At 50.8% G+C, this 15,736-nt stretch overlaps 2 protein-coding genes across 6 annotated transcripts; one reads left to right on the top strand and one right to left on the bottom strand.

Moving 5' to 3' along the window:
* The first annotated feature begins 324 nt into the window (after positions 1-324).
* Positions 325-4,251, top strand: agt (angiotensinogen). Of its 2 annotated transcripts, none has more exons than XM_023833735.2 (5): positions 325-1,027; positions 1,695-2,485; positions 2,593-2,866; positions 3,204-3,351; positions 3,509-4,251. In XM_023833735.2, exons 2-5 carry the CDS (start codon positions 1,714-1,716, stop codon positions 3,683-3,685), a joined length of 1,371 nt encoding a protein of 456 aa, XP_023689503.1. In that variant the 5' UTR covers positions 325-1,027; positions 1,695-1,713; the 3' UTR covers positions 3,686-4,251. The 2 variants fall into 2 exon arrangements, with proteins under 2 accessions (XP_023689503.1, XP_023689504.1); XM_023833736.2 differs by lacking the exon at positions 325-1,027 and adding an exon at positions 1,095-1,553.
* A 585-nt stretch (positions 4,252-4,836) lies between these two features.
* On the bottom strand, positions 4,837-15,109 carry cog2 (component of oligomeric golgi complex 2). Of its 4 annotated transcripts, none has more exons than XM_023833730.2 (18): positions 14,919-15,109; positions 13,871-14,032; positions 13,084-13,149; positions 12,850-12,930; positions 12,537-12,640; positions 11,861-11,969; positions 11,476-11,655; positions 11,228-11,352; positions 9,771-9,897; positions 9,550-9,689; positions 8,356-8,417; positions 8,117-8,268; positions 7,759-7,944; positions 7,464-7,536; positions 7,202-7,344; positions 5,941-6,080; positions 5,595-5,775; positions 4,837-5,492 (listed from the first exon to the last, which is right to left on the bottom strand). In XM_023833730.2, the coding sequence occupies exons 1-18, from the start codon at positions 14,973-14,975 to the stop codon at positions 5,361-5,363; spliced, it is 2,220 nt and encodes a 739-aa protein (XP_023689498.1). In that variant the 5' UTR covers positions 14,976-15,109; the 3' UTR covers positions 4,837-5,360. The 4 variants fall into 4 exon arrangements, with proteins under 4 accessions (XP_023689498.1, XP_023689499.1, XP_023689500.1 ...); XM_023833731.2 differs by having other exon boundaries at positions 8,117-8,265; XM_023833732.2 differs by lacking the exon at positions 14,919-15,109 and adding an exon at positions 14,719-14,861.
* Between the last annotated feature and the right edge of the window lie 627 nt (positions 15,110-15,736).

Below are 15,736 nucleotides of genomic sequence, written 5' to 3'. Positions count from 1 at the left end.
GTTATGGCTGCAAAGGGTGGGCCAACTCCTTATTAAAGCCTACATATTAAGAATGGGATGTCATTAAAGTTCATGTGTGTGTAAAGGCAGGTGTCCCAATACTTTTGGCAAAATAGCATATATATATATATATATATATATATATATATATATATATATATATATATAAATAGTGGGTACTTCACCGCTAAAAGCTACGTAGCTAAGTTTAACTTGGAAGTGGGCATCATGATTCATTAATGATGAACAAACACGAGATCAGTATTTCACTTGGTTATTCATCACTTGATCCTTCATTAGTTCCTCAGTACTTCATTAGTTCCTTCAGTAGTTCACAAAGATTTACAGAATTAACAGATATAGTAACTAGAGGTCACATTTTATGGCAATCGGTCGATTAATCAGTCCTCACGGCTGATATTGTGCTGGCTGCGCGTGGCTCACGGCGCACGTGTGCCACAAGCTCACTCCATCAGTCAGTGCTGTAATGTAGTTTATCAGCACCAACAGTAGTGAACCTGCACCCCAGCCAGATGTGAGAACCGTGGGAAGGCAGCTGTGTCCATTTGACGTCGGTACTGTTGAGCCATGTAGTGCTCAAATTTGACCACATTCAAAATCGTTAAAACAGAAATGTTGATGGCATGCTTGTATCTTACATATAAAAAAGAATATATTTTTTTTATGAGAGATGTCATAAAATACTATTTCTATTTGCTTTCAAACTAAGGAACAGTTGTACTAGTTAGTAATTGATTTACAAGTAAAATAAATGGTTAAGGTTTTGTAGTTAGTTCACCACGCAGAAACATCGGCAGAAGTCATATCCAGTAAGGGAAGTGGGGAGTACTGGCCCCTGACTCATCCCTTGCCTGGTTCACCCTAAAGCATCGCTAGGTGATTCAGTGGCCCAGTTAATATGTAACAGCAGGGGAAACGCGCAATGCCGTCCACGCGTTAAAAGCCGATCCGCTCGCGAACTGGCCGCAGTATCCGTGAAGGCTTCAGGAGGACCGTCACCCCGAAGGTAAGCGCGTTCATTTCAGATAAGACAGCTGACAGATAAGTAACCTCAGTCTCACATAAGTACACCTTATGTTCCTGACGTACCATAAGAAAAGAGTAATAAAATTACATTCTACAATCTACAGATTGTCAATCATTAATATTTTTTGTTATTGACGTGAAATCACGATTCATGGCAGATGGCTTGATTTCTTCGCCATTACATAATTTCCCACTGCGTTTACGTACTGTACAGTGCATGAGGCCTTTACTGCCAACCAGGTTAGGGTTTCAAATCTGAAATATCTTCGTGCTTCATCCTGTTGAAACCGGTTTGGAGACTTTCATGCTCAGGGGCCTCACTTTGTAATCATTAATGAAACCAGATAGAAGCGGTTCAGTGTTTGCTATGAGCTTCCAGGAAGTCTCATCAGCTGATCATCCTCCAAAGTAAAGAAGACAGGAGAACGCTGCACTGCTTCCTGAGCAGCGGCCGAACGATGGGTAAAAGGTCACAGCTTTTCCGGAAGAAAAACGACCATTTGCAGGCAAATTATTATTCTGTTTATATTTAAATACCAGCACTACTCAGAAATTATTCCGCAAAACTAATTACGGCAGCAATTAGAAGTATTCAAGTGACACTGATGTTAAAATGTGCTTTAAAAAACATTTTCTTTGTGTTGCAGTGAACCACAGAGACATAAAATGCCCCGAGTTCTCGGCCTTCTCCTGATGCTGGTGGCTGTGGTCCAGACAGCGGCAAACCGCGTCTATGTCCACCCCTTCAATCTCTTCGCCTACAACAACTTCACTTGTGAAATTGCCCAGGCTCAAGCCCACAAACCCCCTGAGATGTTAAAACCGTCCCTCATGGACCCCCAGGGATCCATCGAGCCCGACGGCACGACCCCGCAGGAGGAGAGCGAAACGGATCAGGCCATCAATCAAAAGGCGGCTGTACTTGGCGAGCTGCTGAACTCTCTGGGGCTGCGGCTCTATGGAACCCTGAGGCAGGGGAAGGCGGCCAACACCCTGTTCAGCCCAGGCAATGCATTTGGGATCCTCAGCACCTTCTATCTGGGTGCCTCCAATGTAACAGCTGACAGCCTCCAAAGGCTGCTGGGCCTGAGCGCTGACACCGAGAAGGTCTGCCTGCCGCTGTTTGATGGCCACAAGGTCCTCCGGACACTCCGACACATCAGCAGCCAGCTCAACGAGAGCGCCGGCGACGAGCTCAGGACCCACACGTGGACCTTCGTGGGCAGAGAGGGGGACCTGTCACGCGAGTTCGTGCGGGGCACGCAAGACTACTCAGACGCCTCCTTCGTACGTTCGGTAGACTTCGACCAGGCTGGGGGCGCTGAGACCCAGGTCAACTCCTTCATCCAGAGGACGTCGGCCAGCAAGGTCGAGCAGCTGTTTGACGACATCAGCCCATCCACAAACCTCCTGTTTGCCAGCTCCATCCATTTCAAGGGTAAGCATTCATGACTAAAGGCGACACACATTCTCCACAAGTGCCTCTACTTTATTACATGAGAGACGTCGTTTCCTGCCTTGGCATGTTGTCCATCTTCTTCTCAGGGCGGTGGAGGACAGCGTTCCGGCCAGAGGCAACATCCCTGCAAAACTTCTGGGTCGATGACAAGACCAGTGTTCCTGTCCCTCTTATGAGCCGTGTGGGAAACTTCATGTATGTGGACGACAAAGCCACAAAGAGCACAGTGGTCAAGATGCCCTTGAAGAAAAAGGTCTACATCCTGACAGCTCTTCCGCACAAGGGGACCAGCCTGGACCACGTGGAAGATCAGCTCTCCACCAAGCTTCTCTCAAGCTGGCAGCAGCAATTTAAGGAAGGGTAAGGCCTTGTCCAAGGTGCCGTTGAACATAAACACCATCTGACATGGAGGATCCAATATGAACCAAGCACTCGGTACTTATTGTCTAATGGAGCCTAAATGTAATTACCTGTATAAAGAATATCATCATGGTTAGCGGAGTATGGTATACATCTGGACTTCTCATTTGCCAGCTTGTCCAAGGACACAGCTGGCAGTAGTCCAAGAGCATTTCACAGTCACTGCAAATGCTTTTGCGGAGGAGAGTCCATTAGTCTGGGGCTGTGATTTAATGCCGCAGAGACAGCAGGAGCTGAACTGAAGAACATTGTCAACAAGGACGCCTTTGACTTGCAGGTTGCTCGAAGTGTCCCTGCCCAAGTTCTCACTGAACAGCACAAGTGACCTCAAGGGCATCCTGTCTGACATGAAGCTCTCATACCTGCTGGATGAAGGTGCTGACTTCAGTAGGCTCAGCACCAAGGAGGACTTCAGGCTGGACCAGGTGACGTTATATATTATTTTCATAATAAGGGATAATGTTACATAGAATTTCTGCAGAATTCCTGTATTTTGTTTGACTCTCTGTCATTCCCACTGAACGTCTCGACAACAGAGGATCTACAAGCAGTAAAACACAACAGAATGTCTCTGGTCCGCAGGTGCTGAGCCACGTGGGCTTCCAGGTGTCCGAGGAAGGCGAGGAGGACCCTGTCGGTCCCGTGGTCGATATGGTGCCCCTGAAGTTCGTGGTCAACAGGCCCTTCTTCTTCGCAGTGGTGGAGGAGAACTCGAATGCCATCCTTCTGCTTGGGAGAATAACCAACCCCAGCCTCTAAGGATTTGGGAAAACCTTCTGTTCTGACTGCAACTATGTCTACTGAAGGACTTCACTAAAAGTTAGCTGGGTTCCCACATGCATGAGAGCCAATCTTTCTTTTGAATTTGCATGTAACGAGATTAAAAGTGTGTTTCCCTGAGGCCTTGTGCATTCATCTAGGGCACTCTACGGATTGTTTGCGACCCTTAGAAACGTCATGTTTGATTTCGGGCCATTAATTCCATCGTGAACTGTAAGAGTGGATCGCCCTTCCAGTGCAGCAGCAGTTTCTGACCTGTTTTCCTCTTCTGATCATGGTAAGAAGTAAGCAAAGCAGATAATTATTCAACCAAATCACAAAATCCTACCCAACCAGTGATTTCAGTTGCATTGCTTATTCTGCAAGCATCTGACATATCAGGACACACAGCTGGAGTGTATCAAGCAGGGAAATAGCATTCATCAAAAGTATTAAAGGAGACATATTTGCTGAATTAGTATTTTTGTATTGTGCAGTTTATTTTTGATGTCAAGAATTATGTTATAATAAAGTCGGAATAAGATGTATTCCTAAGCAAAACAAAACTGACATTTTCTTTGCTTCTCTTCAATGCTGCACATATGAAAACCTCTTATGCGAATAAATGCTATGTGTAAATAAACTGCTAGCATGCACACTTTTTCCTAGCGTCTTCCGCAAGGTCAAACCTAAGAAATGGTTCCTCACTTAGTCACCATTGACAAACACCGCAGAGAGGTATGAAGGAACATTTGCGCCACGCAGGGACAGTAACCTCTCCTCAGCGTGCAGAGCTGCTGCTCAGTCATCTGAGCCGTGTCCTCTGTCGCAAAACGCCTCCCTTCCCTCAGGCCATTTTAATCGTTTACACCTCATCGAGGGAACTGACAAAGCATAAACCATTTTTATACTGAGCGTAAAACAGTGCCCCCTGATGGCTGTGGCCCCATTCACAACGGGGGACACATGTTTTAATTATAGAAGACAATTAGCATGGCCCGGGTTGGCTGGCCAGACTTTTTCTGGATCACAGAGGTAATTTCTGCTTCAGCAGGAAGACTGCGGATTATAAGAACAACGATCCTAATCCCAGAAGGATGGGGATTAAGACACAGATGCGCAGGATCAAAGATTCAACAAGATAACCGCAGTAGAGCTTCACAGCACAGTAATCTTTTATTGACGGGGCAGTCGAACATTTCGAAAATTTCAAACAGCGCCTTCAGCAGACAGTTTTGTGCAGACATAACTTCCCAAAGACCTTAAAAAATGAATCTGATTTTTCCTTACAAGGCATCACTACAATCAGTCCTGTCCACCAGATTCAGCACCTCAGTGCTTGTGAGGAAGACTGCAAAGTCCTCCAGCGCCGCGATTCGACATCATGAAGTCCTGCATCTCCAATCATAGCGGACAGCGACCCTTTACCAGAAATCTGCCGCTTAAGCTCAGCCCTGATGCCTCTGATTGAAGCCCCCAAAACACCAGCTTATGTTCCTTCTGCAGAAACAGGATATAAATATTTCACCAAACGCTTGTCCTCCGCCTCTCCAGCCGACGCCGTCTGCGCATGATGGAGGTAACCCCAGGACGGCCCCTGGTCCAATCCGGAGCTCTAGCATCGGCGTTTGTAGGGAATCGCATTCCCATGGAGATGACGCAGTGTCACAGACAGTCACAGGCCGGCGGGCTGTGTGGACTGGGGTGCGGGGGCCTCGGAGGGGACAGTGTCCCGGGCCCCCTGGACCAGCTCCAGGAGGGCGGGGAACAGCGTCACGTCGCTGGGCTGAAGACCCATTTTCTGGATCTGCAGTGGGTGGGGGAGAACGGCATAAACGCATTCCTCGTTTCCAGAAGTTTCTGGATGAGGTGCAAACAGAATGGGCTTCGGACCAGGAGGAAGGCTCACCTGCTCTCCCAAGTACTCGACATCCAGAGCCAGCTGCAGCCGGATCTTGCTGTCATCCGTGGGGCCTCCGCCGGAACCCGCAGGGTTGGAGGTCGCCGTCTTCCTGGCCTGCTTCAGCCTCTTTAAGCTCTCCTCCATCTTCTTCACTGAACTCAGCACATCCGATATGGTCTCATGGTACCTGTGTCCATGGCGGCCAAAAAAGTGATGAAGTCAACACATATCTGAACATAACTAAGAGCAGACAGCATGTAGATCATAATAACTTCCACTATCCTTCACATCAAGGTTACATGGTCTATGAGTGACCAATGGGAGGAGGGCCCGGCTGGTCACTATGGGTTACCTCTGCGTGCAATCACAGAGCGTGATGCGCAGCCATTCCTCGATGATGGGGGGCCTCAGCATATCCCTGAAGTCGCTCTGCAACTGGAGCAGCGGCCGCAAGGCGCTGTCCACGTAGGCAGAGGCCCTGGTGGGGACTTCCTGTGGAGGCAGACGGCGAAAGCTTTAGTAACAGATACAACATGAACTCCGGTGTAAAATATGCTTAGAGAGAGGACACCTTAAGCTAGCTGGGTGGCAGTGAGTGGGGCCTCATTGGGTGAAAATGGGCAGGGCATTGAGGGTGGGTGTGGCCCCACTGGGTGAAAATGGGCAGGGCATCGAGGGTGGGTGTGGCCCCACTGGGTGAAAATGGGCAGGGCATCGAGGGTGGGTGTGGCCCCACTGGGTGAAAATGGGCAGGGCATCGAGGGTGGGTGTGGCCCCAGTGGGTGAAAATGGGCAGGGCATCGAGGGTGGGTGTGGCCCCAGTGGGTGAAAATGGGCAGGGCATCGAGGGTGGGTGTGGCCCCAGTGGGTGAAAATGGGCAGGGCATCGAGGGTGGGTGTGGCCCCAGTGGGTGAAAATGGGCAGGGCATTGAGGGTGGGTGTGGTCTCAGTGGGTGAAAATGGGCAGGGCATCGAGGGTGGGTGTGGCCCCACTGGGTGAAAATGGGCAGGGCATTGAGGGTGGGTGTGGCCCCACTGGGTGAAAATGGGCAGGGCATTGAGGGTGGGCGGGGCCCCATTGGGTGAAAATGGGCAGGGCATTGAGGGTGGGTGTGGCCTCATTGGTAAAAATGGGCAGGGCATTGAGGGTGGGTGTGGCCCCACTGGGTGAAAATGGGCAGGGCATTGAGGGTGGGTGTGGCCCCACTGGGTGAAAATGGGCAGGGCATTGAGGGTGGGTGTGGCCCCACTGGGTGAAAATGGGCAGGGCATTGAGGGTGGGTGTGGCCCCACTGGGTGAAAATGGGCAGGGCATTGAGGGTGGGTGTGGCCCCACTGGGTGAAAATGGGCAGGGCATTGAGGGTGGGTGTGGCCCCACTGGGTGAAAATGGGCAGGGCATTGAGGGTGGGTGTGGCCCCACTGGGTGAAAATGGGCAGGGCATTGAGGGTGGGTGTGGCCCCACTGGGTGAAAATGGGCAGGGCATTGAGGGTGGGTGTGGCCCCACTGGGTGAAAATGGGCAGGGCATTGAGGGTGGGTGTGGCCCCACTGGGTGAAAATGGGCAGGGCATTGAGGGTGGGCGGGGCCTCACTGGGGCCGCAGAACTCACCTTGTTGGTGCGCCGGTAGAGGCGGGGCACTTCAGAAGCACTCCTCAGGTAACTGAAACACCTTTCCCCCAGGTGCTGCGTGACCTGCCGGCTGACAGCGGGAATGCAGCTAGACAGGGCTGCCTGGGAGTCTGCCAAGGATTCTGGGTAATGGCAGGGTTGGATGTCAGCTTCAGCACAGCAGCAAATCAGAGTCTGCAGATCTCAGACCACAGTGAAATGACGAGGAAGGCCTCGTCCCACGGTAATGGGGGACGCATACCTGAAACCATAGTGAAGCTGGTGAAGCCAATGAGCTCCAGCTTCTGTCGGATGATGTCAGAAAGTTCTGGAATCTGTGTGGGGGGGTGGAGTAAACCTTCATTTTAATGTGTGTTTTGCTGCTGTGTATAACATGTTAATGGAATGCATCTTAACGTACTCAGACCACAGAGAGTGAGGGTGTTCGTAATTAGATACGCCATCGTTACTCTGCAGACTGGAAGCTCCCCCCGCTGAGATTAACCCTGTTTAATTACGAACCCTGCCTGTCCCCCGGACCCCCCGCAAAGCAGCACCTTTTCCTGCAGCGTGTCCAGGTCGGCCATGACGAAGGCCATCTGCCGGCTGGTGAGCGCCGTGGGCCCAGCTGCCTCGCTGCCCGTGTCCTCCTGGGAGGTGCGGCTCGACGTGGACGAGGCCGAGCTGGGGAGGGGCTTCGGCGGCTCCTTGCCTACATTGGCGGCCGGGACACGCGTCAGCACCTGCGGAGAGAAAGGCCCCCGTCACGAGGCGCCGGGTTAGCGGCGGGGCAGCGCCGGGTTAGCGGCGGGGCAGCGCCGGGTTAGCGGCGGGGCAGCGGCGGGTTAGCGGCGGGGCAGCGCCGGGTCAGCGCCGTCGCGCCCTGATCTCAGTGTGTGGGCCGGAGGGGCTCACCTCCATCATGAAGGTGGAGTAGCGGGACAGCAGCTGCAGTGTCAGCTTCCAGAAGCGATGGGCCAGCTGGGGCAGGTAGACGCCCTCGGCCCAACAGCGCAGCAGGCAGGTCCAGAGCATGTGGGAGACGTGCAGGCGGAAGGCGCCACCTGCTGAAGTGGAGGGGGCAAACGTCACTACTGCCGTCCAACAGGCCCACCCTGCACAGCGCCACCTAGCGCCCGAGACCCGACACTGACCTGGAGCCTCCACCAAGCACTCCGTTATGGCGTTTTCCAGACTGCCTGCGATCTCCTTGTAACTGCAGGTGCAGATATGGGGGGGGGATTAAGCAACATGCCAAGCACACTCAGCATTGCATTGACAGTCGATGACAGGACTAGACGAGACCTTGTGACCCTCTGTTCTGCACCACCCCCGATGTTGATTTTTAAGCTGTACTTAAAACAGACACCAGGAGGGGGCGCCGTTTCGCTCTCGAATCACATGCCGCTCGTCAGGAACGTCACCAGCATCACGCACGGCAAGAAGCAAACTCAAACAGAGGAATCGAACGTAACCCGGCTGGCTGGGGGAGGGATGAGGTTAATCATTGGCAGTCGGCACAAACCCTCTGGCCAAAAGATCGTAATGCGAGGGGAGGCCGTCTCTTTGTCTCCATCTGTCGTGTTACCCAATCAAACCTGAGCGTCATGTGGCGAAAGGGCTACAGGAGACACAGATAAGACGCTGCGTGTTTGACAGTTTGGGGGTCCCTGCGTTCACCCAGAGGCCTGTGAAGCGGCATTTCCGCAGCACTGCCAAGCCTCCCCACCGAGCAGCGGTCACCCTGTCACACAGACAGAACGACTGTCACCCGCCCCAGAATTACAGAAATGTGGCGACACCGAGAACGAGCGCAAACAGACGAGGGGAATAAGAGAGAAGGGCAGCGGCCGTGCGGAGGGGAGGGATGACAGGGGGACGAGAAAACGAAGGCCGGAGAACACAGCGCAATTCCTGCGGACCTTGGCACGGAATCCATGACAGCAAACATGCTAATCGATCTCTGCCCTGACCGGATCCTTATCTGCGGGGGACAGGAACCCACTGGCAGACAGAGAGAGCACCACTGTGATCAGGGGCGGATTAAGGTGTACAGAGGCCCCTAGGCTACAGTAGTCTGTGGGCCCCCCAACCCCGCCCCCCTCCGCGCCAATGGGGGCCCCCTTGCAGGCTGACACACGTGGGGCCCCTAGGCTTAAGCCATATCTAGCCTGTGCGTTAATCCGCCCCTGACTGTGATGGGTATCTACCCACACAGCCGATGACGGCAACATGGCCGACTGACGCAGCAAACAGGAAGTCAGGGCACAGATGGATTTTAAGGTGGATGTTAAGACATTTTGAGGTCTCTCCAGTTTAACAGCACAGCGACAGCGGGATTCACTCACCGGAGCTGGAAATAAACTGGAAGGTTCCACTTGTTCTGGAAACTCTTGTATGCTGAGTGCGCTCGCAGGCGCCTCACGCTGGCCTGGGAACCACACTGCCGCTCGAACCGCCGCACAAACTCCATGCTGATGGTGTACTTCTGTGGGGGGAGTCACAGGCATACTGAGAACCTATGGCGGGGGGGGTTGGGGGTCACGCAGAGGCTAACCATGGCACTGACCTCGTAGAAGACATCAGGGTTCCCGGGACTGAAGAGCGAGGGGGCCCTCTCCTCCAGGGCTCTAACCATCTCCGGCCATACCGAGTTCACCATGAAGTCGTACCCGGGAACGATATCGGCCTTGTCACTGCAATACGAAGCACAGTGGGGACAGGGTTAGAGCCCTGCAGGTACAGGGCAACTGCATGTCACACACGAAACCAAGACCTGTCACCACAAAACCACTCATCAGGGAGACACATGCCCCACCCCAATGGACAGGTACTCGGAGATGCCCTCCCCCCATCCCTACGGACAGGTACTCGGAGATGCCCTCCCCCCATCCCTACGGACAGGTACTCGGAGATGCCCCTCCCCCATCCCTACAGACAGGTACTCGGAGATGCCCCCCCCCCAACCCTACAGACAGGTACTCGGAGATGCCCCCCCCCCCCATCCCTACAGACAGGTACTCGGAGATGCCCCCCCCCCCCATCCCTACAGACAGGTACTCGGAGATGCCCCCCCCCCCCATCCCTACAGACAGGTACTCGGAGATGCCCCCCCCCCCCATCCCTACGGACAGGTACTCGGAGATGCCCCCCCCCCATCCCTACGGACAGGTACTCGGAGATGCCCCCCCCCCGCATCCCTACGGACAGGTACTCGGAGATGCCCCCCCCCCAATCCCTACGGACAGGTACTCGGAGATGCCCCCCCCCCCATCCCTACAGACAGGTACTTGGAGATGCCCCCCCCCATCCCTACAGACAGGTACTTGGAGATGCCCCCCCCATCCCTACAGACAGGTACTTGGAGATGCCCCCCCCCCCCATCCCTACAGACAGGTACTTGGAGATGCCCCCCCCCCCATCCCTACGGACAGGTACTTGGAGATGCCCCCCCCCCATCCCTACAGACAGGTATTTGGAGATGCCCCCCCCCCATCCCTACAGACAGGTACTTGAAGATGCCCCCCCCATCCCTACAGACAGGTACTTGAAGATGCCCCCCCCCCATCCCTACAGACAGGTATTTGGAGATGCCCCCCCCCCATCCCTACAGACAGGTACTTGAAGATGCCCCCCCCCATCCCTACAGACAGGTACTTGGAGATGCCCCCCCCCCCCATCCCTACAGACAGGTACTTGGAGATGCCCCCCCCATCCCTACAGACAGGTACCTGGAGATGCCCCCCCCAAACAGGTACCTGGAGATGCCCCCCCCCATCCCTACAGACAGGTACTTGGAGATGCCCCCCCCCCAAACAGGTACCTGGAGATGCCCCCCCCCATCCCTACAGACAGGTACTTGGAGATGCCCCCCCCCCAAACAGGTACTTGGAGATGCCCCCCCCCATCCCTACAGACAGGTACCTGGAGATGCCCCCCCCCATCCCTACAGACAGGTACCTGGAGATGCCCCCCCCCCCCCCCCCCAAACAGGTACCTGGAGATGCCCCCCCCCCAAACAGGTACCTGGAGATGGCCCCACCCGTCACTTCCCTCAGCAGCCGGCAGTGGTGTGGCCCAAATTCCAGCAGCTTCCCGTACATGTTCTGCAGGGCGGGGGGGCCAGACTTGGTGCACTGCTCTACCACAACCTGCGGGGGCAGTATAAGGCTGACGGTGGGGGAGGGCACCAGCAGAGGGGGCGGGCCCAGCAGAGGGGGCGGGCCCAGCAGAGGGGGCGGCACCTGGGTGCGGGTGATACGCGGCTCCCTCACCTCCTCCACATAGGGCTTGACCAGCGCCTGCCCCACCAGCGCCTCGGCGTCCCGCGTCTTGTCGATGGTGGCATAGGTGCGCAGGCAGTGCCTCACCATGTCCACACTGGAGGTGCGCAGACCCTCCACTAGCAGGCCCTCCAGGGACTGCTGCAGCATGGCCGTGATGCCGGCAATGCGCTGCCATGGAGACGGGCGGGTGGGGGGGGGATTACACCGCTATTCATTACTACCCCACACAAGCAAAATGGTGCAAAAACAAAACCGTATAAAGTTAATGCGACGGCTCAGAACCAAAGGCTACCGCTGCTGCAGTCCAGCGTGAGCCAAACCCGCCCCCTCGGTGTCCCAGTGCCCCATAATGTCACACTGCAGTGGCACTCACCGGCCGAACGCGGTCCACCAGTGGCATGCCTTTGCTCTGCACTGCGTGGAACTGCAGCTGGTTAAACTCAGTGGCGATCCGCTCCAGAATCTGCCCGGCGAGCGGAGGGCTAGACAAACACAGAGAGCCAACGCAGTCTGGTCAACAGGTGGCGCCGACAGGGAGGGGCGACACACTGGCAATAACAGCATGCCTTAACGAGCCAAAGAAAGCAGTTCATTTTGTCATGTGTTTTTTCCTAAACTGGCAAAATTACACAAATAGACTGAAAAATACACACTATGCTAACGGTGGTTTTAAACCTCAGTTGCATCTTTTCATTGACCATGAACAACGGGGTCAACACTGCCAAAATATTCAGCTTTCATCAATCTTGTGATGTTTTGGCATAGAGTGAGTCTAAATTAAGTCTCGTCAACAAAAGGCACAATTATTAAGTCATACAGAAACACAGCACTAGCAGACGCTCATTACCTAGAAATCCAGTTATACCTACTAAGAGATTTCAGCAGTAAAGGCATTGGATCAGTGGGGACTACTGACCCCTACTGGTCAAAATGTCCCCTTTTCGAAATTCGTTAGTAATAGCAGGAGAAACTGAAATAAGCCAGGCAGACTGCTTTTCTACACGGACACTCTCGTGGAACATCAACGACATTCAGGGCCGGAGAACTACCTGTTTACTTCTGGAGAGGCCGTGTCCTTGGAACTCTGAGTGTGGAGAATCTTCTCAATCTTCTCCACTGATCTCACAACTTGGATAAGTCTCAAAACACACATCTGTAAGAGTGAGAGAGAGAGCACAAAATAAAAATATACAAACACATTCCCCATGAAATAGTTGCTTTTATGTGAAAATAAAGACTTGTTGCGTTCCGAGCCTGTATGAAGCGGCAGACTGAGCCCAGAGTATTAACAGCACATGACCCACCATGAGGTGCGTGTATACGAGGTCTATTTAAAGCAAATGGCTCTTTACACTGATTTACCTTCTTCTTCTGTATATCATCCTGCTTGCATAACCTCTCGTCTATGGCTTCAATGACTTCATGTACAGATGACCGGAGACTCTTTCAGAGAGAAATCGGCCACAGATACAATGAGCAGGAAGTCACTCAGGGACAGATCACGACAACCAAAATACAGCAGAAGGGATGGATAACAGAATTTTACATGGGGATCAAACTAAGATCCTAATGAAAGGGCAGTACTGGGCTGCTCACCAGCACTTCTTCCCGTAACTGGCCAAGGGGAACAGACAGCTGGCTGAGGGTCTTATCCATGCCAGCCTGATGGGGGGAAGATCAAAAATGCAGTTAACAACATTGTAACTGATACATTCTGTCAGGCATCACTTTGTCTTTGAAACAGCCTGTGATAGCATCAGGGTTTTTAAATACTAAATGATGGTTATATAATAATAATAATAATAATAATCATAATAATCCCTTTAACATCACCGTCTAACTGTATGGTGATTTACAGTAGTAGCCAAAATTGTGGAATCACTTCCAATTTTTAGAGATTGCAGAACTTTATTCAACCGTTGCTCCTGTTACTTATTTAATTGTCCAATGATTGATAATTGTAACATTCTTTGATTGTTTATAAACATTACTGCCAAAATTTGTGTAGTCATTTTTAAAGCGCAATGCCAAAAATGCTAGGTGTTTCCACAACTTTCATCACTAGTTCATTAAATCAGCTAATAAAGCCAGACAATTTAAAAATATATCTTAAACTACAGTCCTTAAATTGACTAAACATGTATATCCTTTATGTAAATGATTTCCCTTAAGTGTACAAAATCTTAGAGCCTGCTGGTTTTCAAAAAGATGTTTGATGAAGTTTACTGAATTTTCACACAGATAAAACAAAAAGCCTTTTAATAAACCACTGTACTAATAAGTACCAGCTTGTGTTAAATAATAGGTGACATGCTTATGCATATCAGTACTGCTCCTGAAACTTATACGGACCATCAGAAGGACAGACAGAACAAAGACTCACCAGGTTTGTGGAAAGGTTGACGAAGTCTGCATAGTCCTTGTTGATGAGCTCCACCATGGCCGTCTTGAGGAGCTTGTAGTAGAGCTCCAGGTCCTCACGCATCTCCTCCAGCTGCACACGCTTGCGGCACTCCGCCACGAAGTGGTCCACGTCGAAGTCATCCTGCCCAGGAGCACGAGAAACAGAATCTAGCAGCGAAAAGGAAAAAGGGCTCCAGAGCCACACAACTGCCGATATTTAAAAGGACAAGGTACCGAACAGAAACTAGGAGGCAGTAGAACAAAAAGTACAAGATCTCCTTTTGAGCAAGGAAACATTTTACTTTAAACAATGACATGGGTAGCTTAGGTCTTCCAATAATAGGGGTACAAGCTTACATATTCTGATAATATTGGGTACAAGCTTACATATTCTGATAATATTGGGTACAAGCTTACATATTCTGATAATATTGGGTACAAGCTTACATATTCTGATAATATTGGGTACAATACAGAAGACACGGTATAATGTAATTAGAAAGTGCTGGTTAACAGCAACCTGGTGAAAAAACAACCAGGTGGTGCAGGAAAAGGACCAAACACAAGAATATATTATCCACAAAATGATGAGCGGAGAAAAATTATATCAGTATCCCTCAGCCATACCCAATAAGATGCTGAGAACCACGACATGCTTTGAATACAAAGCTACTGTAATAATTCGTCTCAATGGTCAAGCAATTTTAGCATAGGAAAACCGGGGTAACACATTCAGCGAACTAGCTAGCAGTGCTTTAATGAAATAGTAATTAGGCTGACAGACAGGAAACATGCAACAACGTTAATGGCCAGTTAATACCCAGCTACCGTTGCAAATAAAAGCATGACGCTTTAAAGAGCATTCTTTTAAGGTTTCACTAAAGAGTAGCTATTAATGCTAAGCATTTTAAAGTCATAAAATAAAGTTTGTGCGTTTCCTTATTGACGCATCCTGCTGTCAAAGTAGATGAAGGACCCAACAGCCAACCGGAGTCCGACAGGGCTCATTTACAGAAACACTTTCTTACCTTCATGAACACCTCTCTGTCAAAACACAAAGCGTCAGGCCCCTTCGGAAGATTCATCCTCAATTTACGCCCACCTTAAATGACAAAACACGCTTAAAATATACGAAATGATGTTTAAAATCTACTTCATTATTCCAACTGACAGAAATCTGGGTTTAGAAAACGCGAACACTTCCGCCAACATGGCACTAGAAAACACCATAGAGGGTGTGCATTATGATGATCTGTACCCGAGAGAAACGCGAAGCGCCACCTAGAGGTCTCCAGCCAGCATGGCAACCGCACGACCTGTACCTGCATTTTCTTTGCTTGAAGAAACTTCTTAGAAAGCTGCAGTAATTATTTAATGTAGCTCCAATTTAATTATATATCTGGTATCACTGACTCACTAAATATTTCAAGAAACATGGTTATCTACACCAGGTAATTGGATTTACGCTTCTTAATGAACCAGTATTGTATAGCCTATATCTTCGTATTATGTATAGGCTTAATGCATCATGATGTATTTTGCTTGTTGTATTTCTATTAATAGTAATTGTAGTATCAATATTTTTCTTCTATTAGGCATGTTCGGGATGGGATTAATTTGTGATAACCGGACGGTTATTTAAAATCGGGTCATCCCGCTATTTAGAGAAGTGAATCCGTAACTGACATACAGCAGAATCGCTTTTTTGTCATTGTACATTCACAACGAAACTACAGAAAAAAATTTGCGAAGCAGTTGTAATTGCAACTTGAATTTCGTATGAAACAGTAATGTATAAAAAAATCTTGGTCTCAGTATGTAAATAGGGAAGGAGCTGGCGAATCGC

Source organism: Paramormyrops kingsleyae, chromosome 3 (genome assembly GCF_048594095.1).
Source record: "Paramormyrops kingsleyae isolate MSU_618 chromosome 3, PKINGS_0.4, whole genome shotgun sequence".
In the NCBI taxonomy this organism is placed as follows: Eukaryota; Metazoa; Chordata; class Actinopteri; order Osteoglossiformes; family Mormyridae; genus Paramormyrops; species Paramormyrops kingsleyae.
Note: the sequence above shows the minus strand (reverse complement) of the source record. Positions and strands in the feature narration are given on the sequence as shown.